Source organism: Melanerpes formicivorus, unplaced genomic scaffold (assembly GCF_026170545.1).
Source record: "Melanerpes formicivorus ecotype bairdi unplaced genomic scaffold, bMelFor1.0.p_v2 SCAF_10, whole genome shotgun sequence".
In the NCBI taxonomy this organism is placed as follows: Eukaryota; Metazoa; Chordata; class Aves; order Piciformes; family Picidae; genus Melanerpes; species Melanerpes formicivorus.
The window spans coordinates 12779608-12804049 of record NW_027142362.1 but is presented as its reverse complement, the minus strand read 5'-3'; the positions used below and the strand labels follow the sequence as shown (position 1 = coordinate 12804049).

The 24442-nt window shown below is 38.7% G+C and overlaps 1 protein-coding gene across 2 annotated transcripts; it reads right to left on the bottom strand.

Annotated features, from left to right (window-relative positions):
- Nucleotides 1-878: 878 nt before the first annotated feature.
- Nucleotides 879-24171, bottom strand: COPS2 (COP9 signalosome subunit 2). 2 transcript variants are annotated; one of them, XM_068143763.1, is made up of 13 exons: nt 23690-24171; nt 13587-13700; nt 12565-12642; nt 11852-11977; nt 10548-10658; nt 10359-10436; nt 9492-9666; nt 8269-8447; nt 8081-8133; nt 5241-5338; nt 3599-3681; nt 2437-2495; nt 879-1645 (listed from the first exon to the last, which is right to left on the bottom strand). In XM_068143763.1, exons 1-13 carry the CDS (start codon nt 23741-23743, stop codon nt 1501-1503), a joined length of 1353 nt encoding a protein of 450 aa, XP_067999864.1. In that variant the 5' UTR covers nt 23744-24171; the 3' UTR covers nt 879-1500. The 2 variants fall into 2 exon arrangements, with proteins under 2 accessions (XP_067999864.1, XP_067999863.1); XM_068143762.1 differs by having other exon boundaries at nt 10548-10637; nt 23690-23797.
- Between the last annotated feature and the right edge of the window lie 271 nt (nt 24172-24442).

Here is a 24442-nt window from a genome sequence, read left to right as displayed (position 1 = left end):
ACACTGAGTGTAGCACGGTCTTGCATGTATGGGATAGACATGTAACTAATTAAGCTTTTTCATTATTTTGGGGGTTAATTGCTCTGTACACAATACTTTTCCTTCTGTTATAACAACTCTGTGTGACACTGCTTTGTGCACTGTGATACCATACTTTCAGCTTTAAGAAAGAGTACTTGCAGTTATACAAGAAGTGACCCTACAAAATTTCTCCTACATATCTGAAACCTGCAAGATTTTTTTCCTGTCAGCTCCAGATAAGCTGCTACAGGAAGAAAAGTCGTGGTCAACAAAGCAGCTCTGCATTTTAAATGGCTCTGATGATCCCAAAATCTCAAGACACAAAAGGCGTATGCCTACTATATAGCAGGACTTCAGGACTTGAATAGCAGCTCCGAAGGGACTACAACACAATCAAGCATTTCAGATCAGATTCCATAACCAGAGTTCACTGTACTTGGTCCCTACTCTACACAGTGTTGTTTTATGTACACTGAATCTAGTCAAGAAAGACCACAGATTAGTCAGAGAGTAGCAATCAGGGTCTGTATGTCTATTCTCAGGGTACTGCTTGGCAAACATGTATTCCTGAAGTACCAAAATAAAAAATGAGCACGTTCCTGAGCCAAATACCCACCACCATCAACTAGATGGGAATGATAAGTTTGGTATCCTGAAAAACCTAAGTCAGTTAGCAAGACTGCTAAACATCATCTTTTAAACTCTTTAGCATTTACATTTAACTGTTCCAAGGGAAAAGAAAAATCAGCAGCACGCATACCAAGGTTTAGACTCAAAATCTCCATATTGTCCTTCATAAGTGACGTGACGAGGAAGTAAAAATAGAGTATAATGAAAGCACATCAAGAAACAAACTGTACAATTTCTGAACTGCACTGTTTATTTTGCTGCTTGAAACCTAAGTGACAGTATGCCACTATAATTATGGGGTTTCTTCTAAACCTTTACTACACTGCAGGTACAGAAATATACGGACACATTTTTGGAGAACTGACATTTTGCAAAATGCAGCAAACATTTCAATTTATACATGAGAAAAGGAAGTGTTCAAAAGGGTATGCATTTCAAGTTATTGCAGGTTATTTCTGTGAGAGAATTTCTGCAGGTAAAACATGTTTAAATTTAACCAACAGTAACGTGTCAGTGTATTTAAAATCATGAAAAAAATCTTCTCTCTGGTCATTAATTGCCCTTCGACAATTTACTAGGATGTTGTATGTTTAGGGCAAGATGTCAACACAGCATAAATCCCATGGCATTTTGGTTTTCTTCTGGAGATTAAAGCTGTTTTGTTTTTGTTTTTTTCTTGGGATAAATGCAGCAGCAAAACACAAACCAGCTGATCAAAAAAGCACTTCTGCCATAACTCCAATAATTTCAGGGCACACCAACCGACAGCAGTTTTGCCATTCCCAGTTCTTTTAAGGTTTACATCACTGCACTGTTGCCGTAAGTACGTTTGTAAAAGCTTGTTTTCTGTTAGGCCAGTTTGCTGACTACAGCCTGGTTGAGAGAATTTAGTTGGTTGGTCCATTTATCTAATGCAGTATACCGTGCACCACCTCTCTTCTGATGATCCAGTTCTAGGAGCTGGTTGACTTGATCAATTCGGCCATGTATAGTGCTGGAAGTAAGTAAATAAATAATGATAAATCACTAAAGCACATGGAAATAGAAGCTAAGAATAAATTGCATATAAAATCAGAGGTTGTCTTATACTAGACAGGCACAACGTCCATTGTAGAATTCAGCAATTTTAGAATATATTGTCCTGAGCAGTGCTGCCTATTTAGTTGTCACTGTGACTGGAAATCAAATGAATTAATCTACTGTGCAAGGCAGATTTTATCTGCCTAGCTATGACCCACATATAAAGTCAGAAGCAATATGAGGTAAACACATTTTGAAAGCCAAGGAATCATAAAAATTTGAGATTTATGTAAAAAGACATGAAAACATAAATCCATGTTCAGATTACATTTTCCTAGTAGATATAATAAGCTACCCTCCAAAGAAAGATTTTACAAATTGCGGTTAAGTTTTTCCAGTCCAAAAGAGCAGACAACTGATTTGTGGATTTGAAAATGTACTTGCAAATATACATGGCTATAAGAAGCAATTACAAAGAATAGTAAGTTTAATAATTTCATAATAATTCAAGTAATTAATTATGTAATTCTAAATCAAAGTAAAAACATGTCACTCAATCTCTCTCTAATCTTCTTGGCTCCTGTCTTACAAATAGACTTTACTGCTCGTAAGCCAAGCAGTCCAAACAAAGTCAGCATTATTACATTTTGGCTCCCAAATCAACCAGTATTGCCATAATGAACAAAAACATTGCCTTGTTGCTTCTTATGTGTTTTGGTTGTTTCTAAATAAACAAAGATCAGTAATCAAGAATAAAGTACATACTTATCCAATATGCACTGCACAAGCAAGCTTTCCACATCGGCTACATCTATGTTTAACTCCTGAAAGAAAAAGAAAACTCATTATGCTGCTATTCTGTTTTGCAACAAAAAGTCTTTCCAATCTTTATCTTCATACATAGAATCTGGTTTAATGTCTGTTTCTTATTATTCAAAAGTATTGATTCAATAGTGATCTATCAAACAAAAGAGCTCCACTCCAAGTATATATGGCCAGGGGATCAAGAGATCTGTAGCCTGTCAGAAATGCCTCAATAGGCTAAAGTAAGATTTTGGAAGCTCCAGAAATTAGGTCCTTTGCAAACTTACTGAAAGAAAACCCCAAACACAATCACAAATGAAACAAAACCCAACAAAACAGAAGTAAAACAAAACAGAAATAAAACCCCACCCCTCCCAAACCCCTACCAACACAAAAACCCTCATGAAATAAAAGGAGACAATAATTATCAGGAAAGAATGAGTACACTCAAAGCCATTTAGAGGGATAATTATGTCTTCTGGCTCAAGCAGTTTCTATAAACATTAAGGCTAGCTTAAAAAATAAAAAAGCATACAGAGTTCTCAAGAGAATTTAAGCATCAGAAAATAGGCATCGCTAATAATTTGTGATATATTTTGGAATGCAGAGTATTTTTGCACGAAAAATTACATTCACATGAAATTAAAATAAGTTGTCTATTGTCACTGGGGTTTGACTTTTTTCTTTGCAGACTAGGGAATGAAATCAGTGACGCTAGTATAATAGTTGGATTGTTCTATTGCCACAGTTCTGTAACCCGTGTACCACAGACATCTGAAGATCTCTTTTGAACACAAGGAATTGAAATTTGCCTTTTTATTTTCATAAAACTTACATTTTGAATCACACAAATTTCAGTTATTCTCTTCAGAAAAGTGCTTTTCTACACCAAGCAGAAGTATATCCCACACCATTTAAAAAGGTGGGCATTAGAAGAAGCATTAAGATGATGCTTGACATTTGTACTTTGGCACTGCAAAGCTGGCAGCAGTGCCTCACTACTACGTGGTAGTTTAGATTGTATTGTAGGTGTTCTATTTCTAGAAGCACACTATTTATTTAAGCTCTTTTATCCACAATTAATCATTTGCTGAAGCAAATGGAAGGCTCTACTGACACATACCTTAGAAATAAAAGGAATATGTATTCTTGTGTAAGGCTTAATTAATTTTATAAGCACTTGTGTTCTGATGTTTCGCAATAGCTCTGTAAGAGAAGAAAAAATAAACAGTACAAACCCAACAGCATTGAAATAAAGATGCAATGAAGCTCCACACAGAAAAACAGCCTAAACACCATCATCTTTTAAGGTGGTAATCCAGCGAGGTAGGGAAGCACAGCAAAATAAAGGGGTTCTCATTTTTTAGGGATCCAAGCAACGTGTAACTCTGAAGATGGACATACAGAGTTGAAAAGTGTTTAAACATTGACCAGTGTGGGGGGGAGGGAAATAAAATCTTAAGGCTCTGAAACTGAAGTCTTGCATGCATTTAACTTCATGGGAAACAGTGGGGCCTAAAAGACTGGGGCCTAATGGTGTAACTATGCTGAAGAACAGAAGTAGCAGTATAACACAGTCTGCATGAAGGGGCTGATTTTGCTTAGATAAGACAGTACACCCACTGTTTTGGAAGTTAGAAGTTTTTACATCATGAAAGAAAATTTGGATGAAATTAAAATTCCAATTGTAAATGAACAGGAAAAAGAGTGAGGTCCAGTTTTACCTAACCAGTTACACAAGGACTGTTTACATGATGAAAAACAACACTGACGCTCAGATTACATATCTCCATAAAACTAAGGAGATTAAAACAATGAAGCAAGATACATAAACATTCTAACCACAAACACACATTCCATATCAGCAGAGAGTGAAAAAGATGACAGTGTGTTCATTTTTCCTGGACATGCCTAGCAGACTACTACTAATGAAGAGGTGAAAACCAAGTTGTCTTCAATCCTTTTATTCAACTGCTTTCCCTTGCTTTCCAGCTCTGTCATACTTTCTTCCCTAAACATCCATCTTTAGTTGTACAATCTCCCTACAAGACTTTAAAGCTTACCAGTAGATGACATGTAACAGCAGTAGCGGGGTTACATTTAATTTCCCCTGCTGTTTGCCATGTTCTCTTTTACAAACAAGAAGTGTCAGAAAACCAGGTCTCTGGATATAACTCTTTCATGTAATTAACCAACTAGATTACCTTGCAATGCCACAGTATTCCCTACTCTTGATGAAAACAGGAGTTATCCGAAAAACTGGACACTATATTCAATGAAGGGACTTTTAAAATTCTCAAGATACATGGCAAATGCACAGGGCAACTTTATTTTGTCATGTTAATGGAATGGAAAAGCACATGTTACTTTGTTCCCCTGTTCTATTAAGTGTAGGTATTATAAATCCAAACATTGCTTTCCACATACTTATCTCATTACAGATTTTATTACTACATGTTCATTAATGCAACCTTCATTACACTGCCTACATATGCCACCACAGAGATTATTTTAGAACATCCACCCTTGCTACAACTTTCTCCATCATTCCTGCCATTCTTTGCAGTCCTTCTGCATGCCTGGGTGCATGCTGACCATGACCAACTTCTAAAGAACTTAACAACCAAAAAAGGAATCATCCATGAGTAATTAGAAAGAACTCCCATCAAGAAGGAAAGCAGACCATGAGAAAAAACCAACCAACCAACCAAGAGAGTTTACCAAGCAGTGAAACCAGAAAGGATTAAAATAGCCTGCAAAAATACCTTCAATGTGCTCCCTTATGAAGGGATCGTCCATGATGTTGCTGTGATTTGTTTTCAGAATCTTCTCAAATTCAGTGATGTCATTATTCTGATAGGCACTTCAGAAAACACAAGATGGAATGGTTATTTTTGTAAGTTAAACTGATCCATAAGACTGTGTTCTACATCTTCTAAAACACCCTGTATCAAGTGTTGCTGGCAAACAATTATATTCAGAACCTTTGTCAGGAAAAAGTATTTCAAAATGAGATGCAACAGAAATGACCTTTCCCCTGTTTCAATTTTAATAGCATTTACAGAGGTTTAGCATGAGCATCCAGTTATTTCAGAGGTGCACTCTGGTTTCAGAACTTTTGTACTTGTGGAAGTTATTATTTAAAGAGGCCCAGACCCTAAAACCAGGCAGTTTGGTAAAGTATCATTACTTGAATTTTGGCTTCATGATGCAATAGGTAAGAGCTAAAACAGAGTCTAGAGAGCTGACGCAGTTTCTAGAACGTTCATCCTAAATTGATTTCTAAAAATACTGGAAGATGGAAGAAGTCCTGACTTCTACAATGAGGCATCAATAATTCTGGCATAAGATTACTGTTTAGGTTCTTCTTTGTAGCTCTTTCTTGTATATGTATCACTTAACTAGTAAATCGTGTTTTCTGAGAAAGTATTACACAAGGGACACAGACACCTATTGTTCCGTAGTGGCACCACAGCATCATTTAAAGATAAAAAGTTGTAACCACTGAAACAAGACATTTTCCTTGAAATACCATGGATTTAAAAACTCAAATCTATCTTATTTTCTTACAGGAACAGTCAGCTGTAGTTAGAACAATCTACCAAGGCCAAACTTACAAGAGTAATTTAGTTACATTAAGCTATAGGCTGTCGGTATTTACCTGAAATACACTATTTCAACTTCTTTTTAATACTAACATCAAAGACTTTTAAAACAACATCTGTTTGTCCATCACAGTCTCTGCACATTTGCAAATTGGTTTTAAACTGGTCAAAAAGTTGTCTTTTATTATCACATAAAATGGGCAGAAAAGAGATCTGTTACAGCCAAGGTGGAGCTGGAGGAGTTTCTAGATAGGAGTGAAGTGAACTGTATCATATGAAACCAGAAAATTTTACTTCCTAATTGAAAAGAATTTCAGTTATCTTACTGTTTATTCCAAGAGTCTCTTTTTATCATATATAAAGCTCTCAAGTTCCCAATCTAGTATATAGGAAGATTTTAAAATGCCATTGTAATCTTTGGAATTGATTTTATCTTCTGCATATTTGTCTATACCACTTTGATGGCATTATTAATTTTAAAGAAACAGTTATAGTCAAATGTCAAGATGAACTATATAAATCAGGAGTATGAATAAAATCAGACTGGGTAAGGCCATCTGGAGTTTCTTCTGCCTCAAATTCACATGAAACTATGACAGGGAAGTAGTAGCAAAGTGGAATTACTGGAAATAGTTCCTTAATAAACCACCAAATAATGTATTCATTATTATGTCAATAATGGATGAGCTTCCCCACTTTCAGGAACAATCTGTGTGCGTACAATGGTACAGCAGCACAGCAGTATCAGAACAAGGTTTGTTCCAACAGGAGATCAGCTGTGTATTTCAAGATGTGAGCAGACATGACTTCTTTTGCATAATGAAAAGGTGGAGAAAGTTTTCCTATGCATTGTTTGTGGGTTTTTTTTTCCACTTGGTAAAGCAAAAGCAGGATAGAGTGGATGGAATACACTAAAAGTTCTCACTTAACAGTTGCCTCAAGGAGGTAATGAAGCCTTTTGATTTTCACATATGTTTGAAGGATAGGGGACATGACTTGAGAGTTCAGTTTTGTATTCCTAAATTATGAAAGTCCAAGAATCACAGAATCAACCAGGTTGGAAAACACCTCAGAGATCATCAAGTCCAACCTATTACCTAATACCTAACACCTCATGACAACTAAACTATGGCTCCAAGTGCCACATCCAATCTTATTTTGAACACCTCCAGGGACAGTGACTCCACCACCTCCCTGGGCAGCCTAGTCCAATGGCCAATTACTCTTTCTGTGGAGAACTTTCTCTTCACCTCGAGCCTAAACTTCCCCTGGTGCAGCCTGAGATTGTGCCCTCTTGCTCTGCCACTGGTTGCCTGGGAGAAGAGCCCAACCCCCACCTGTCTACACCTGTCTAATTGTAGAGAGCAATAATGTCTCCCCTGAGCCTCCTCTTCTCTAGGCTAAACAACCCCAGGTCCCTCAACCTCTCCTCACAGGGCTTGTGCTTGAGACCTCCCACCAGCCCCATTGCCCTTCTCTGGGCACGTTCAAATATCTCAATATCCTTCTTAAATTCAGGAGCCCAGAACTGGACACAGTACTCAAGGTGTGGTCTAACCAGTGCTGAGTACAGGGGAAGAATGACTTCCCTGCTCCTGCTGGCCGCAGTATCTCTGATGCAGGCCAGGATGCCATTGGCCTGCTGGCTCATGACATGGTATGAGATGTCAGTCACCTCAGTTTCTTGTGTATAATCAGCCAAGCCCTAAAGACCAATTGTAGTACAAGACAGAACAACTTTACTTAAGGTAGGAAATGAGGGGTTTGCCACTGCATAAGAAATTCACTATAGCAGAAGATAAGAGCATGTTTCTTTACCCCTATCTGGTAAAGTATAGATACTTCGGTATTTCATAGAAAATAAAAGTTTCTTAAGAAAACACAAGTCCACAAGTATTTGCCCAATATTTATGTAGTAACTGTGGTGCCTGTACAGAGAAAAGCCATTTCTAAAACTATTCCATTTCTGGTTTGGATGCTACATCTTTGTATTTTCTTACCTTACTAAATTTGTCATTGCTAGAATCTCTGGATCGTTTTTGTACGGTTTAGCCTACACAGAAGAGAAAGCACAGAATGCATGTTTAAATATTTTGTTTCCATTTTTGTCTCTTAGGTATTTTGCATACCAATTCAGGAAGGGGAAGAGGGGGAAGAAAGGAAGAAATAACAATAATTAAAAAAGTACCTCCTGAGAGTCAAATGGATTTATTCCAGATTTCATAAGCATGTTTGCTAAGACCAAGTATTTTAAGCAAGTGGTTCTTCTGGGGCTCCCTGATTCATCATAATTCTTGAATGCTTCAAAAAAATCAGTATGTGCCTTTTCAAACTCTCCTTCTCTTAAGTGCATTTTGCCTCCACATTCTGAAAAGAAAACACAGATGAAGAGAAAAAGAACACTGTGTGCTTGTTGCTGACTACAATAATTGTACTCAGAAGTTCCACGTTATTTCTAAATAGATTATTGAAATAATTTGAAGAGTCTATTCATTCACTGAAATCACTAGGAAAAAATAAAAGAAAACAACCAAAAACCATTAGGGCTTTTGTATCCAGCCCTGTGATTCAAATAAACCCATTCCAAAGGAAAAAACAAAACTCAACCCACATCGTAACTCATGAGAACAACATTAATCCTTGTAGCCAATAATTATTTCAACCTTTTGTTAAAATACTGTGAAAAACTGAAATTTCCCATTTCAGAGGCAATGGACTTCCTGTATTGATTCTATCTGAGGAGCAAAACCACACAGAAGAATTGAGAAGCTCTGTAGCTTCTTTTATTTCTGATGTACACACGGCTGCCAGATTGTCTGTACAAGTGCCTACACGAGAGGAAGAGAGAAGAAAGGCACAACACTACTCTGGAGAAAGTTTTTTCCAGACATGCAGCACATTCCTACTGTAATCCATCCTTATGGATAACCAACAATATTTACTAACACGTCTTAGAGCCCTTCAGTTCCTGGTGAATTTTAGTGAAGTGAGACATCAAGCAGAAGTTTACAAAACAGGATTGCAGAAAATAGCAGTCCCTTCTGGTAGTAGTCCTGCTAAGCCTTTGCTCTTCTATCCTTTGCCTTTACATTTATTCCTTGCTGCCTGCCACACTGACAAACAGTTCAAGTTTTCCTCCTGTTTTTCTACTGTGTCTCTCCTACATTATATGCAGCCTACTGTCCTTCCCTTCTGACCAGTACTCGGGCACCAGAACAGCAATACTGTAAAGTCTCACAGGAGGCAGAGCCACTACATTTTTAGTCCTTTATTTGCATGCGGTTTGTCTGCCTCTGAATATACAGGATCCTCTATCTTTATAGAAGGAATTGGAAAAAAATTTAACTCCCAGGTTTTCATAGAACTACTCTCTGCAGTGGAAGTTAAATGAAAACTTCAAGCTTTACTTGCCTCTGATGACTCCCATGATCAGCGGATGAGGAATGGCTGACTTGATGTGCAATGACTGTTCGTATAGTGCTTTAAGTTTTTTGTTATTTTTCTGTGCTGTATACATTTGAATTTCCAAAGCATAGATTTCCAATAGTTGAGTACCTTTTTTTAGATCATCTTCCCCATCATCAGTCTAGGATAGATTAAGTAATAAATACTGTGAAATTTTAAGAGAACAGTGATTTCAGTTTTATACTAGTAAAACACTGATTACCAAATACTCTAATTTCCTGTCAGAAATAAGGATATTCCTAAAACTTTACAGTTTTAATATAACTATTAACACAAAACATAATACTCAAAGAACTTACAACTAACACATATGCATATAAATAAATAATACATACAACTTTTCTGCTTCCTATAACAAAACCATTTCCCAGATACTTATAACCCACTTTCCACACTGAAGGAACAAAAGGGGACACAAACAAGCACAGCAGGCTACATGGCTAATTTCCTCCCTCCTCCAAGTGAGAAAGTAACAACTGTACTTCCAGTTTTGAGTAAAGCTCACTTGGAATTTTCACTACATTTCTTTTAAAATGTCTATGCATTACAGATTATTTACATGTGCTTCTCATCCTTGCACCTGACTGAACTTCACTGCAAGTTGCGAACAATGTTTTTGAAAATCATCTTTAAGCAAGGAATAAAACATTCTCATTTTCTGTTCCATGTTGTCAGACAGATAAATTACAGCAGCCACAGTTTTTCTTACCCCTGTGCTTAAAGCTCAGAAGGCAAACAGATGCAAAAAAAACCCCAACCCCTAAGCAATCCATTTTGTTTACTAAGCTACAGTGACTTAGAGTATAAAGGTACCTGGCATGACTGATGCAGCTGACGCAAAATCTTTTGTAACTTTCCATATTCCTCTCGTTCTAAATATAATTTGCCAAGCTGTAATGAAAAAGAAGTTGAAGTACTAAGGTCTACTGAGATTTCACAATTATTGTTCATAAGTTAGCTGAAGGTGTCACAAACAAAACCCAATTAAGTTATATATTTTACCTTTGTGTTTGTCTTAAACCACAATCTATCATTCTTAGCATCCTTCAGAGCTTCGAGTGTTGTTTCATAGAATTCCTGAAGCAAATCCATCTGACATAAAAAATCAGAATTCTATAATTGTAAACAGCAAATTTGTACCTGTTAATGAAGTCAATCTGAACAAACTAAAAGTGCATGCTTGAACTTCAAAATAAAAAAGGTATCTGCATTATTGTCTGCTTTTAAATCGTAAAGAGCTTCTAAAGTAACAAAACTACATACACTTACTTTTCTTATACAAAACAGATAACATTTTAAAAGTATCCACATTCTGAGGTTTGCAACTATCTAGGATGCTACTGAAAAATGAAAGCTACATTATACAAGCCCATCTTATATAATCAAGTAATAAAATTCCTGTGTTGTGTAACAAAAGGCAAACACAGGCCACATTGCTCCTGCTTAAAAGAAGAAGAACAAAAATAATGTACATATCAAAAAGAAAACACAACCTACAAAAAGAAATAGTCAAAGGAAAAAAGTCTTTCTCCTTTCTATACTACTAATGCTGCCTTAAGCACATCAAACTTTTTCTTTGCATAAAACCCAAAAATGCAACATTCAAAGTAGAAATGAATGTGCCAAGTGTGCCCTTTAACAAACGTTCCACAGAGAACACATTAGTATTGTTTATGGCCATTGTTCTTTTGGGGGTGACACATCTGTGCCTATATATTAAGATTTCCAGACTGTCCCTCCAGGTCTGAGTCCAACTGCATTTATATCAAGCACACTGATTTATGCCAACAAGTTATAGCCTAAGACAATTCTTTAGATCTTGAGAGTAAACTGTCTTTCAGCTATTAAACTTTCATTTCATTTGAGTGGCAGGACAGGAATGGCTGTGATAATGACACAGGAGTCATCACTAAAGATGAGTGAGCCTCTATATGCAGGTGTTACTTCCAGACAGCCAGTTAGGGGAGCTTTCTACTCTGCATTTCACTGCAGTTTTTCAGAGGTTCCCCTCTCCCCTTAAAGTGAACAATTAAGAAAAAAAAAAAACACCCAATTACAATAATACTTGTTTGATTACAAATTACATTTGAGAAGACACTTATAATGAGCAACTACTATGCTAAAAAACTATTGCCAAACAAGACAAATGTATGAAAAGTTATCTGTTGACAGAATCCATTAAATAAGGGAAATGTATTTTAACATTTGACAGCTTCCTAAAACCAACAGACCACCATACACAAAAGTCCATCGCTTAAAAATGCAAAAAAGTAAGGCCATGAAAGTGAAAGAACTGATGATCTAACCTGCTTGGAAGTAGAGATATAATCAAGAATAGAATTGATGGATTTTTCAGAGTAATTCCTTGTAACTGCACTCCGTATGTAGGTCAATAGCTGTTTATATCTGTTCATCATTTCAGGAAAGTTAGTCTAAAAGAAAACCAAATTTAAATTACCATTTTTGTTTGAATGACTAAAACCTGAGTTGCATCTTGCAAGTACATACAGAAAAGAAAGCATAACAGAAAAGACTATGGAGTAGTGATTGCTATTAGGAGCTTCTTACATCACCTCTTTATTTATAAGCAGCAGAATCAGAAATAACTTCAGCAAGACTGCATGGAATAGACATTTATCTTAACAAAAAAATCCCAGGAGTTGGCTATACAACTATTTGCAATTTTTGCATGTACAGCATATACATTTTCCACTGGAAGCACACAGATACAGAAACATTACTGGTTTCAATGGTATGGTACCTCAAGATAGCAAGGACTGAGCTTCAAACTTTCAGACAGTATCGGCTGAGTACAGCAGCTATTTTGCATCCATTTTGCCTTTGACTTGCAACCATCACATAATTTCCCTGCCATGTCTGTAGCAGCCATTAAAGGCTGGAACAGACAGGTTCTGGCAGATTTAGTTGTTACAGTCATAAATTAAAATAACAGCTTAAGACCTCTGGATCAAATATATATTTATGCCATTTACTCTCAAGTGACAGCTGAAATTCCTACCAATTTAAAGTTTATTTTAATCATCTGTTTCAGGGCTTTGAATCCCCATTCTCCTTTTTCACCTTCAAGCTCCAAAACCTGAAACAGAAGAATTTAAAAAAAGATTATAAAAGCTTTATTCAAACTGAAACTGATTTGCATCTTGTTTAAAATGTACATATCCCATACACATCTTTTCCCCCTGACTCTTCTCCTCACAAAGTAATGCTTCACTCTCCCCAGTTCTTTCACTTTTACTCTTCCTTGATATTATTATTCTCTTGCAGGAAAGACATTTGTTCTAATATCCAATCTAAACTTCCCCTGGCACAATCTCAGGCTGTTTCCTCTTGTTGTATCATCTGTTAGTGGGGAGAAGAGACCGACCCCACCTCACTACAACCTCCTTTCAGGTAGTTGTGAAGCACAATAGTCTCCTCTCAACCTCATCTTCTCCAGACTAAACAATCCCAATTCACTCAGCCACTCCTCATAAGACTTGCTCTTTAGACCCTTCACCAGCTTTGCTGCCCTTCTCTGGACATGTTCCAGCACCTCAATGTCCTTTTGTAGTGAAGGGCCCAAAACTGAACACAGTATTCAAGGTGCAGCCCAGTGCTGAGCACAAGGGCACGCTCACTGGCGACACCATACCTGATGCAGGCCAGGATGCTGTTGGTGTTCTTGGCTACCTGAGCACACCACTGGCTCATGGAAACACACTTAAGCACATTTATTTAACTTAGTAAATCCTGAAGATTAAAAATTCAGTCCTGAGATAAAATAGGCATATTCCACACCCTATTTATGCTTCTTCAGAATTATCCTGAAAGGCAGTCAGCCACCAGTCTAAGTCATTCAATAATAAACATAGCACATTACTAAGTTAAAATACAAACACTACACTTAAAATTCCAGAACATAACTCCAATGGTAAGCACATCTTTTAAAATGTGAATAGAAAAATAAGAGAATGTGAATAGAAAAATAAGAGAATGTGAATAGAAAAATAAGAGAATGTGAATAGAAAAATAAGAGAAAACCTTCTGAAAGCTGCTTAATGCTGCTTTGGGATCATCTTCCTTCAAAGCTTTGGAATTGTAGTATTGATTTTCCAGATCCACATTTGGTTCAGAATTGCTGTCCTCAGAATATTCCTGCATTTTAAGGGGGAAAAAAAGTAAATCAGAAAAATAAAAAGAAGGGTTCAGAACATTCAACATTCTGCTGGAAATTGATAAAATATTGTAAGACTTATTGCTCAGACTGAAACAGAATGTTTGTATATTAACAGATAATCTTCAGTTTTAGAGTATGCAACTGTATGGACTCTTAGGATGATTTCCTCTCTCTCCCATTATAGGCTAGCCTCCCCATCCATCACCACTTGTCTGTCAACAGATTTCTTTTTGGACTAATGAACTCATAGCTCTACCAACGTCGCCTTTATGACAAGAACAGACTGCGTTATTAAAATTCTGCCCATTTTGGTGTTAAAGGACAGCTGTCTAATAACATCATGCCATTTCTGCATGGAGAAGAGAACACGCTGGTCACTCGTCTTCTACAAGGTGCTCAATTACGTGACCTTTGCTATCCACAGGAAAGACTGTGGCTGAGCTGTCACACAAGTAATGATTCAGCAATGAAACATAAAATGCTTCCATGAATCTCCCTCTAATCTGCCTTTTTATGCTGTAACGATTCATACTTGTCTAAGGAAATTAAAGGGAAAAAAAAAAGAGTAATGAGGATAACTCCAGCTGCTTCTCAGCACAGAAGCAGGGGATGATTGAGAAAATGCTAAAGATACTGCCAGAGACAGTGGGGTGGGGCACAGGCACAATGATTTAATCAAATAATTACCCATCGTGTATGGTAGTGCCAAACAAACTGAAGAACTTGCTTCTACTAATTACTATTTAATTTTTTTTTAAAGTATTCTGAGGCTTCTTCTGATGAGAAAAGTTGAGTGTTTTATCTTTTACTGAAGGACAATGTTGTGAGTTTGAATTACAAAACACTAACAAAACTGTTTATTTAAATAAGAATTTAGAGAAGACAAAAATATTTCACACCTCTGCGTTTTCATGCCACTGCTCAGCTATTAGGAGATGAACTGAATCTACTGAAACCTCAAAACTGCTGTTCTTGAGTAACTTCCCCTTGTATCAACACAAAGAATGCATAGTCAGATGCCCTTCCTTAAGCTGGAATTTCTTCTTTACTGTACTTCATCAGGCACATTTATTCTTCTGTCCATTCAACTATTGATGATGTTAATGGGATCCTTCAAAACCACAGGAATGAATAAGAGATGAAGCAAAAGAGAAGTTTTACATTAACTCTCTTCCCTACAGTGCAAGCAAATCTTTCAAAGTTTTAAGTTTTCTGACATCCTAATGGAAAAAAATAATTACAGAAGCTCACAACTGGCCCAAATTTTATTAAATATGGTCCTTGAGATATTTAGCCTTCAATGTTCCTGTAGGTTGCATGTAGGCATGCTGCTCATGTATGTACTTACACTCACATGATGCATTAGCATTGGTAAGAATGAACAGGCTTAAAAGCCCACTGAATTCCACACACCTGTTTTCTGAATTGCTTGAGAATTATAAAACTTAACATGGCAAACTGCAAGCAGAACAAGGTAGTCAGAGTCTTATTTCATTGGTTAGCTTATTTTCATAAGTTCTTTACCCTCTTGATCCAACAGGTGATGAAACACATGCACAATGTCACCTGCTGTAAGTCTATCAGGCACCTTATGATGCCACAGGCTGCCAAAGCTTAAACACTGTAGCATTTGAGACACATGCAATCAGCTGGTGTCTTGTTTATACTAAACTTGAACAATGGGGAATACTTTTGGCAGAACTACCTATCTGCAAAGATAAAAGGAGATCAAACTAAATTAATGTCTCTTAGGAAGCAATGAGCTTTGTTAGCCTAAAGCCAGAAACATCTCAATTTTCATCTTAACTCTGGCAGTGATTTGGGTTGTTGACTCATTCAGGAAGCCTGTTTTTTCAGCTAATTTTTTCCTCAATGCTGCTTAAATATCCCATAAAATAAATATACCATTACAAATAATATTAATACCTTATAAAGAACACGAGTCAAGACTAGAGATCATGTGTTTCTAATGGAAACACTTTTAAATGCATCACAGGTAGTATTTTATGTTTTCATAGCTGTATTTTTGTTTTGCTTCATGCCCATTTGCCTCACTTCAAATTCAGGATGTCAATATGGACTCACCATAGATAATCAAAGGGAAAAAAAAAAAAAGTCAGTCATGCAGATACTGCATCTTAATGTAAACATCAATGCTAACTATGCCAGTGCTACTTCAGAAGGACCAGCACTCTTCCCTTGATGCAGAGATGGCTTAGTGCAGTATGCTATGAATGTGAGAACATTTTGGGTTGTGCCAAAAGCAAACAAACAAAAAAAGAAAAAGGGGGGGGGGGGGGGGAAGAGAGAGAAGAGTGAAGTTGTATCCTCAAAGTTCAAGCTAACAAAACAATACATTTCCTTCTCAGTACTGAAAAGTTCTTTCAATGATAAATTCAGATACCAAATACTAAAAATTTCCTCATTTTTAACACCCGTGCTTCCTGCCTGAACAACTTCCTTAACCCAATCCTTTTATGTATAAAGTTTGTTGCCTCAAACAATGCACAACCAAAATAAAAGTGAACAAAAATTAGACCAAATATGAGGTTTACAAAAGCATTTCTACTTAACTCTCTAATGTACGCCATCTAGATTTAATATTGAAGAATAGCATAGCATAGCATAGAATAGACCAGGTTGGAAGAGACCTTCAAGATCATCACATCCCACTTATCATCCAACCCACCTAATCAACTAACGCATGACACCAAGCACCCCATCAAGTCTCCTCCTGAACACCTCCAATGATGGTGACTCCACCACCTCCCCGGGCAGCCCATTCCAATGGGCAATCACTCTCTCTGTGTCGAACCTATTTCTAACCTCCAGCCTAAGCCTCCCCTGGCACAGCTTGAGATTGTGTCCTCTTGTTTTGGTGCTGGTTGCCTGGGAGAAGAGACTAATCTCTGCCTGTCTACAACCCCCCTTCAGGTAGTTGTGAAGAGCAATAAGGTCACCCCTGAGTCTCCTCCTCTCCAGGCTAAGCAACCCCAGCTCCCTCAGTCTCTCCTCATAGGGCTTGTGTTCCAAACCCCTCACCAACTTTATTGCCCTTCTCTGGACACGTTCCAGCAAGTCAAAATCTTTCTTAAACTGAGGGGCCCAGAACTGGACATAGTACTCAATACCCATAACTACAACCTCAAGATTTAAAAGCACCTGTGTGATATACTTTACCTGCAGCTGATGTTAAAAAATAACAGGCCTACAAATTTTTTACTTAAGGTCTTGGTGACAATTTTTAAATGGACATCAATATGGCTATAAATGAAAACAACAGAAGTATGCAGAACTGATCTTTGAAACCCATTTAGTTCTCCCTTCATGAAAGAATCAAAACAAACACGTGAGTGTTTTTTATCATTACCCATGAAATCAGAAAGCCCTGACACAGGGCTTTTTAAACTATCTTTTTAAAAGAGAAAGTTAAGATATTATTTAATCATTGCTCCATTGTGTGCCTGTTCTAAATGTTGTCAGTTATGCAAAATCCAATCCCGTATCACTTTTGGGGGGAAGAAAGAATTGCTGTAATAGCTCAACTGTAACGGAGATACACATCTCTGATACAGCTTACTTTGCCTAGAACATAATTCTTTCAAATAATTTTAATAAAAGTTAATTAGTACCAAGGAACCCATTTATTTTACAAGTATTTATTATATTATGTATTAAGTTTTCACTAATTTCATTTCATCCAGTAAACAGCTTTGAAACATGAAGCCTCAGCTTCTGAAATGAACACACAGAAGACAATTCACCCCAGTCAGCTTTAATCATCCTTTTCAGGGCACAAATCCTTTTGAGTTTCTCCAGCAGCAAAGGCAGGTTAAGAGCATCCAGCATTCCAACTCTCCCTGTTCATTTCTGGTCCTAGTATCTCCTTTCACTGCAGTGACTCAACATTTTATGCTCGATGAGTACCTGATGATGGCTGATCCTGCCTGGTTTGGGAACAGGCCTGTCAGCCCTCACACAGATGCAGTCCTGAGGCTAGCGAGCTATGACAGAGGAGCAAGTGACCAGGGAGACTAAGAAAACCAGCTGTAGCAGGAGCCTGTCAAAGGGCTCTCCAGAGATTACACAGAGCTCTTGAAACCCAACACCACTCTTCAAAGACAGAATACAGTACATGAATTTGGAGACCAGAACACCATATGAGTGACATTTAAGGCTAGATTTGTTGTACTCTAGCAGATTAGAGTGGCACATTAACCTGCTAAACATGTGCAAAAACAAAGAGAAAGTATTTTTGAAAATTACTGTTGTCTCCTCTTTTGCCTGAAGCACTCCCCTAACCTCTACAGCAGAAGTGGAGAAATGATCTAAACTTCTATTTCTTTCTGCATCACTCACTAGTTGTACAGGAACCAAACTCCTACTTTGCTAACCTTTTAAAATAAAACCTAAAAAAAGGGAAAGCAGCTATACCAAGAATCACTTTCCAGACAAAGACACAATATGAAGAGCTCTATTTCTGTAGGAATATATCCTTCAAGGACGTTGTTAACAGTATTTATTAGTGTCAATTTTAAATTGCTGGTAGCTTCACCAAATTCCAACCACTGGGCTGACTCAAACCATTCTGGGTATTTTTATGCAGTGCAATTATTCCTGCGAATAAGTCTGGTACAAATTTGATTTTATTTCAGCTAACTTTGTTTCATAACCATGGCATAGAGGAGGTCTTCCCACTCTGGGGTTTGGAGCAAAAACCTGCTATTTTGCAAGAGCAGCAGTAATGTGAGGGTTGTGTGTTAGTGGGTTTTTAAAAACACAACGTAAAAATGCCCAGGTGAGGCCAACTGAAACAAAAACAAAACACAAAACCCACCAAGCAAATAACAAACAACCCCCCCCAACCATATCCCACATTTCTCAATACATTAATATATTAGGTTATCAGCTTGAACATTGCATCTGCAATGAACATGCACTATTTTCACACGCCTCATAGGCACGACTTACTGAACAGCATGCCACTGGTAAGTACAACTTTCTTTGCATTTCTCTTCCTGAACCACTGGCCCCCAGGCACCAAGACAAAAAGCAAGCAACAGTTTCTATGTGCATTTGCTACTGGTATCCAGGCAGATGAATATAAAGAAAGCAATCAGACTGGAATGCAAAAGACTGAGGAAAAGAACAGAGACAAACTGTGAGAGTAAAAAGCAAGAGAGTGATTTGTGTAAGAAGCCCTCAATCTCTCAACCATGAATTGGGAGTCTCAGTTTTCTTTTCCTCATTCCAGGTCTCTTTGCTCTCCTGCTCCTGTTGGCTAACTCTGCAAAGTCATTTAGTGCCTGCTGGCTAACACCAAGGCTGACACCAGGAATATGAAGTTTCTGAAGCCAACCATTCACAATGGGGTCAGTACACCTCCATAGAAAGACAGTGCTCTTGACTTCAGTTTTGTTTTTTACAAGCAGAAGTTGGAAGACACACAAAAATGAGACAAGAGACTGCAGAAAGAAAGGATAATATGACATGTAAGCTCTCCTGTAGTTCTTATGCATCCTTTCTAAAAGTTGAGTTTTTACTATAACTTAGATTGGATTTACTTGTGTTTAAGATCCAACTGCCTATCATATCCTAGCGAGATCTATTTTGAACAGAGTGCTAAGTAATTCTTTCTCAAAAAACCCAAAAAAACCCAGAAAAACAAAACCTACAACTTACTGACACTATTAATGTTCAGATGGAAAGAATTTACTAATTATTCTCATGCTTTTTGCCTCAGTACTTCTTTCCAAGATATTATGGCAATTAGAGAAATAAGTTCTAAATATATTAATTCTGTGCTAAAAAACAAGTCTGAAGAGAACACACAAAATATGAAGACACTGAATCCATATAAAATATGAAACAGTTATCAATTCAGAGAACAGTATATCCTGTGTCCTCTGTGAAGCTCTCAGATTTTAAGACACATGGTCATGCAATCAAACATAGCAAAGAAACAGAAGAGAGTAAAGTGGATCTGTTCAATCTGGTATTTCTCTAGTTCTCTTCTTGTTTTGGCAGCATTATCACTTTCTTGTTTGCAGTATGTATGTCTTTTTTTAGATGATGGCAATACTGAAACAGAGAATTGTGAAGAGGTGACAGTACTGGCACGAAATTTCAACTGTTTCTATTAAGAATGCATCAACATAAGGTAGGAAAATTTCCCTGTCTACTGGTAAGATCAAGTTTGGTAACATACAGAAATTCCTTTTGAAATGGAGTTTATTTCTCCCTGCTGGAACAAATGAGTAAACCAATTCAAATGTATAAGCTACCATTCTGATAGCTTGAAATAAAAAGTAAGGCCATTTCCTAATATCAGCACAGCCTGAAAAGGTAAATCCTCTTGTCATCTGAAGGCATGCTCCCCGAGTATCTAAGTGCTGCCTCTCACTAGGGTGCAAACTGCTGGCTGTCCACTGGAATTGTACACAGCTCTTCTACTAAAGTCACTTAGGTCACACAACTCCAGAACACATAAAGACAAGTAGCTCAGCAGACAGATTTGTCTATCTTGTCCCTAGATTAATTTTGAAGTTGAATTTTAGAATACAATGTCTCATTAAAAACAAATTCCTTATTTATTTAAAACAAAACAATCAAGTAGATCTATTAACAAAAAGCTGTTAATGTGTTGTCATTGTACCTGGATGAATCATGCTCTGGAAAAAGGCTGAGTTTAGACTCAAAGTCAATTCTAAACATAGCTTTCTGCCTGAGACTGAAAACAAAAATGGAATTTAGAGTGCTCCTCCCTTCTTTCTCCTTCTCCACCCTCAAGTTCAAACTAGTAAAAAGAACCTGGAAGGAAAACATACACAGCACTTAACAGCAACAAACCAGAAATTAAATCTGAGTGGTTTTCATAATGACCAGTAAACATTATTCTGCTCACTGAACCACAGAGTGGAATAATCCATGTTATGATCAAGGCTGTCACTGTAAATTACTAGCACATTGTGAATCTAGGTCCATCCACCCATGAATATAAATGGATTTTTTTCCTGGTATCAAGGCACCCATAAAGTTAACTTCTGTGGGAACTGCTGAGGTAATTTACATTCAAAACCTTGATTCTTAACCCAACAGTAAAACTAAGCAGAAACAGTCAACTATGATCTGTAAAGTGGGCAGTCTTCAAGTGTTTTGCAATGCAGTAATTAGTCTAATTATACAAAAATCAGTGATGAATCTGGGAAAGAGCTGGGCCTTTGGACTATCTGCTCACATTTCAGTTGAAGTGCGAAACATTTGACTGGTTCTACACAATCAGCAGGGCAAGAGCACATTAAAAAGGGACAGCCATAATCACTTCTGACTAATGAAAACATTTTTGAGAGTCTTCTTTTCATTATTTTTATGCTAGTAGCTACCATGGGAGAGCTGAGTATTGTCTCACTACACTGTATTTTGACAAAACAGTTACTTCTCCTTTCATTAACTGCTTCTGTAATTACTGCCCCTCCTAGGAAAGCACCAACACTCACATGTGCTCCTTTATTTTCAAACCTGTACCTATCTCTCAGTTTTTTGTCTTGTACTCACTTTGCCTCAAACTTTTCTGCAGCATTGAACTTTGGAATCATGCATCCTTTTATAGTCTTCTCTTAAATAAACTAGATTTGTTATCAAGATGAAAAGAAGTAGTCAGGCCCTTTCTTCAGAGCCTTTCAGTACTTTCCAAAACAGTTTTGTGGAACATTGCAGTTACAGTCTAGAGCACATCTGAAAACAAGATCCAGTCATGGTTTCTTAGTCCATGAATGCTGAAACTAGTGTAGCTGGAATATTTTTCTCCTTATATTATTTAGAATAAACCTTTATTTAGAATAAACCAAACCAGGTTGGAAGAGACCTTCAAGATCATCACGTCCAACCCATCAACCAACCCAACCCACCCAAACAGCTAACCCATGGCACCAAGTACCCCATCAAGTCTCCTCCTGAACACCTCCAATGACAGCGACTCCACCACCTGTAGGGTTCCTGCCCCCCCCCCATAAACTCAACAATTATAAAATCTGATTTAAGGATGTATCTTAAGTATTATTTGATGATTTAAATAGGGATTATGTACTGAAAAAAATAACTCATTATTGCAAACAATATTTTTCGATTTTGGGAAAGTCTGGGCTAGCAGTAATTAATGACTACGAAAACATTACAGGGAAAGTAACTACAGTCAGGGAGTCAAATGTGTCACATGCAAGAAATTTTAGGAAGGCTTTTCCAATGAGAAATAAGGAGAAAGAAGGAGAAAAAACAAACAAACAAACCCAAGAAGCCACACACACCAAACAAACAAAAACCAACCACACAGGAGAAAGCTTTAGATCACCATTCTTGGTGCAAACTGACATCACGAGCTCCGAGCTGCACTCTTGCTCAAATTTCTTCGTAGACAGTTGCATTTAAAGATTGAAAAATGTATTTACAGGGCTTTCCCTACACATCCACTTCTCAGTGTTATGGATAGTCACCATTAATTCTGCTATGTTTAGTACTCCTCTGATTGCTATACATAGGAAAATGAACACCACATTTCAAATCAGGACAGGGATTTCAGTGGTAATGGAAATTTATTTGGGAACAAACTGGACTAAAAGTATTTTTAACAGTCTCTGTACTGCATTCAGAAACCTTGTTTCTAGTAGTTTGTGAATTTAGTCATGGACTTGAGTAGAATACTAACAGCTCTTGGAATACTGACACAAGCAGCTCATAAGGTTAAGATGACAACACGTGTCAAACAAGCACTCTTACATGAATTTTAAAAACTCAAAACTAAACCCACACGCTTTTATTATGCATCCAATGTAATCCAGCCATTGTGAGCAGCTCATAACAAAAACTTCTCAAAAACTACTGCAAATAAAACTTGACAAGTCCTTTAAAGTGAATTTTTAACAAACAGTGATTATCAAATAATTAATTCGTTAAAAAGGAAATCTTGCCGATGCAAGTGTCTGGTTTGTCAGTGGAACTGGTTTAGCTGAAATGAATGAAACACAGCTTGTCGAGCCTGAACCATACCCAGCATTTTCAACAAATGGTTTTGTTTCAAATATGGGAGCTCTTTGGTTTACTACCCTTCCCCAAGATGTTTTTACTTATTATAAAACCTGGGGTCCAACAGCTTAAAGGAGACTCATTACAAACAATCTCATTATAAGCCACATAACCCCCTGGTAAGTTGATTACTGCTAGAAGCAGGTTTTTTTAACTATAAAAACTTAGAACAAAACCTGCCGTCAAGATGTAACTACATACAGGCAAAACACCAAAACTTGACATAATAAATAAATAAATCGTGCAAAAAGATCAGAAAGATTATAGAACCAAGAAGTTAAAAAAAGAGTACACCCTTGGCGTGTTGCATCAGAAACCGGCTCCGTGGCCGTTCCTCCTCACTCCCTTCTCTCTTGCCCCCACTCTTCCCTGAGTTTGATGCTCAAGCCAGCGCATGAATGACATCCACCCCCAGGGACCTCTCGCCGCCGCGGTGGGGATGACGGCAGGCAAGTTTGTCAATTTACTTAGTGCCCGGCACTTCGGCCAGATGCAGGAGGTGGAAGAGAAAGCAGTGAGCTCGCCCTGACACCCAGAGAAAGCAAACGGGGGCCGAGCTCGCTGAGCCCGAGGGGGCCTGCCTGGGGCCTAGCTAACTTCCCGGGGCCGGGGCTGGCCTGCTTTCCCGCGGAGAGGTTACAAAGTGCCTGGCGGTGCCTCCTCAGAAACCAGCACCCGCCCCTCACAGCCGCTGCCCGCTGCCACCATCCCTCCCCCGCAGGAGGGAAACTCATCCTTTCACCGCTCCCCCACGGGGCAGCACCCGTCGGGGCTGCTGCTGCTGTACGGCGGGGGACGCACGGCGGGGGACGCACGGCGCCGGCCCGCAGCGGCACCGCTCCCGCGAGGATCCCCGACCCCACCGCGCCGCAGGCCCACCGCGCCTTACCAGATCGTAGTCCTCTTCATCATCGCACATGAAATCATCCTCCATGTCAGACATCTTGGCCGGAGGACGGGCGGTGGGAGGGGGGAAGCAGTGGGCACAGCCCCTTCTCCCACAACCCCGCGCGGCGCTGCCCAATGTGGCTCTGCTCCGCCCGGAACCCGCTGCCGCCCGCTCCTCCCGCGCCCCCGGCTCGGCGTACACGGAGCCCAATCTGCGTTGCACCACCGCCGGCTTCCTGTCTCTGCTAGCAACCGGCCCGTAGCAACGGCAGCCTGCAAACAGAGCCCGCCTCCCGCCCGTCTCGCTGTTTGTGTCGGTTGCGCTTGTCTCCTGACGTCGGCGGCGCCGCGCCTCGGTGGGGTGCTGAGCCGCATCTCTGTCGCCCCCGCCCCACCCCGGTCGGGGCCCAGAGAGGCGCTGGCCGCCGTGTATGCAGGTGTGAGCGCCGCGAGCACGGCTCCTGTAGAGCTGCTGTGTCTGGGGATGGGAAATTCAAACAGCCTGGCTGCTCGCCGATACCAGCAACATCGCTTATCCCTTTGTGCGGTTTATCTGCCTCCCGCAGTGCTGGTCGGTTTACCGGCGCTGCATTTATGATGTGTAGATAACACCGCAGCAGCCGCGGGCGACCTAAGCTGTACAAAGCACGGACCTTGCAAAGCTCTGGCTTGCTAAAGATTCTTACGCACCAAGTTCTGCTGTCATCTTAACTGAGTAAAGCAAGAACCCCAGACAGGCAGGCTTTGCCTATGC

Bases quoted from the DNA above. Each gene is read 5' to 3' on its own strand.
- COPS2 (XM_068143763.1), bottom strand. From the start codon at position 23,743: ATGTCTGACATGGAGGATGATTTCATGTGCGATGATGAAGAGGACTAC. The intron at 10,437-10,547 runs GTAAAATATATA...TTTTCATTACAG, and splicing joins GGTTTAAGACAAACACAAAG to CTTGGCAAATTATATTTAGA. The intron at 1,646-2,436 runs GTATGTACTTTA...ACTTACTTCCAG, and splicing joins GTGCAGTGCATATTGGATAA to CACTATACATGGCCGAATTG.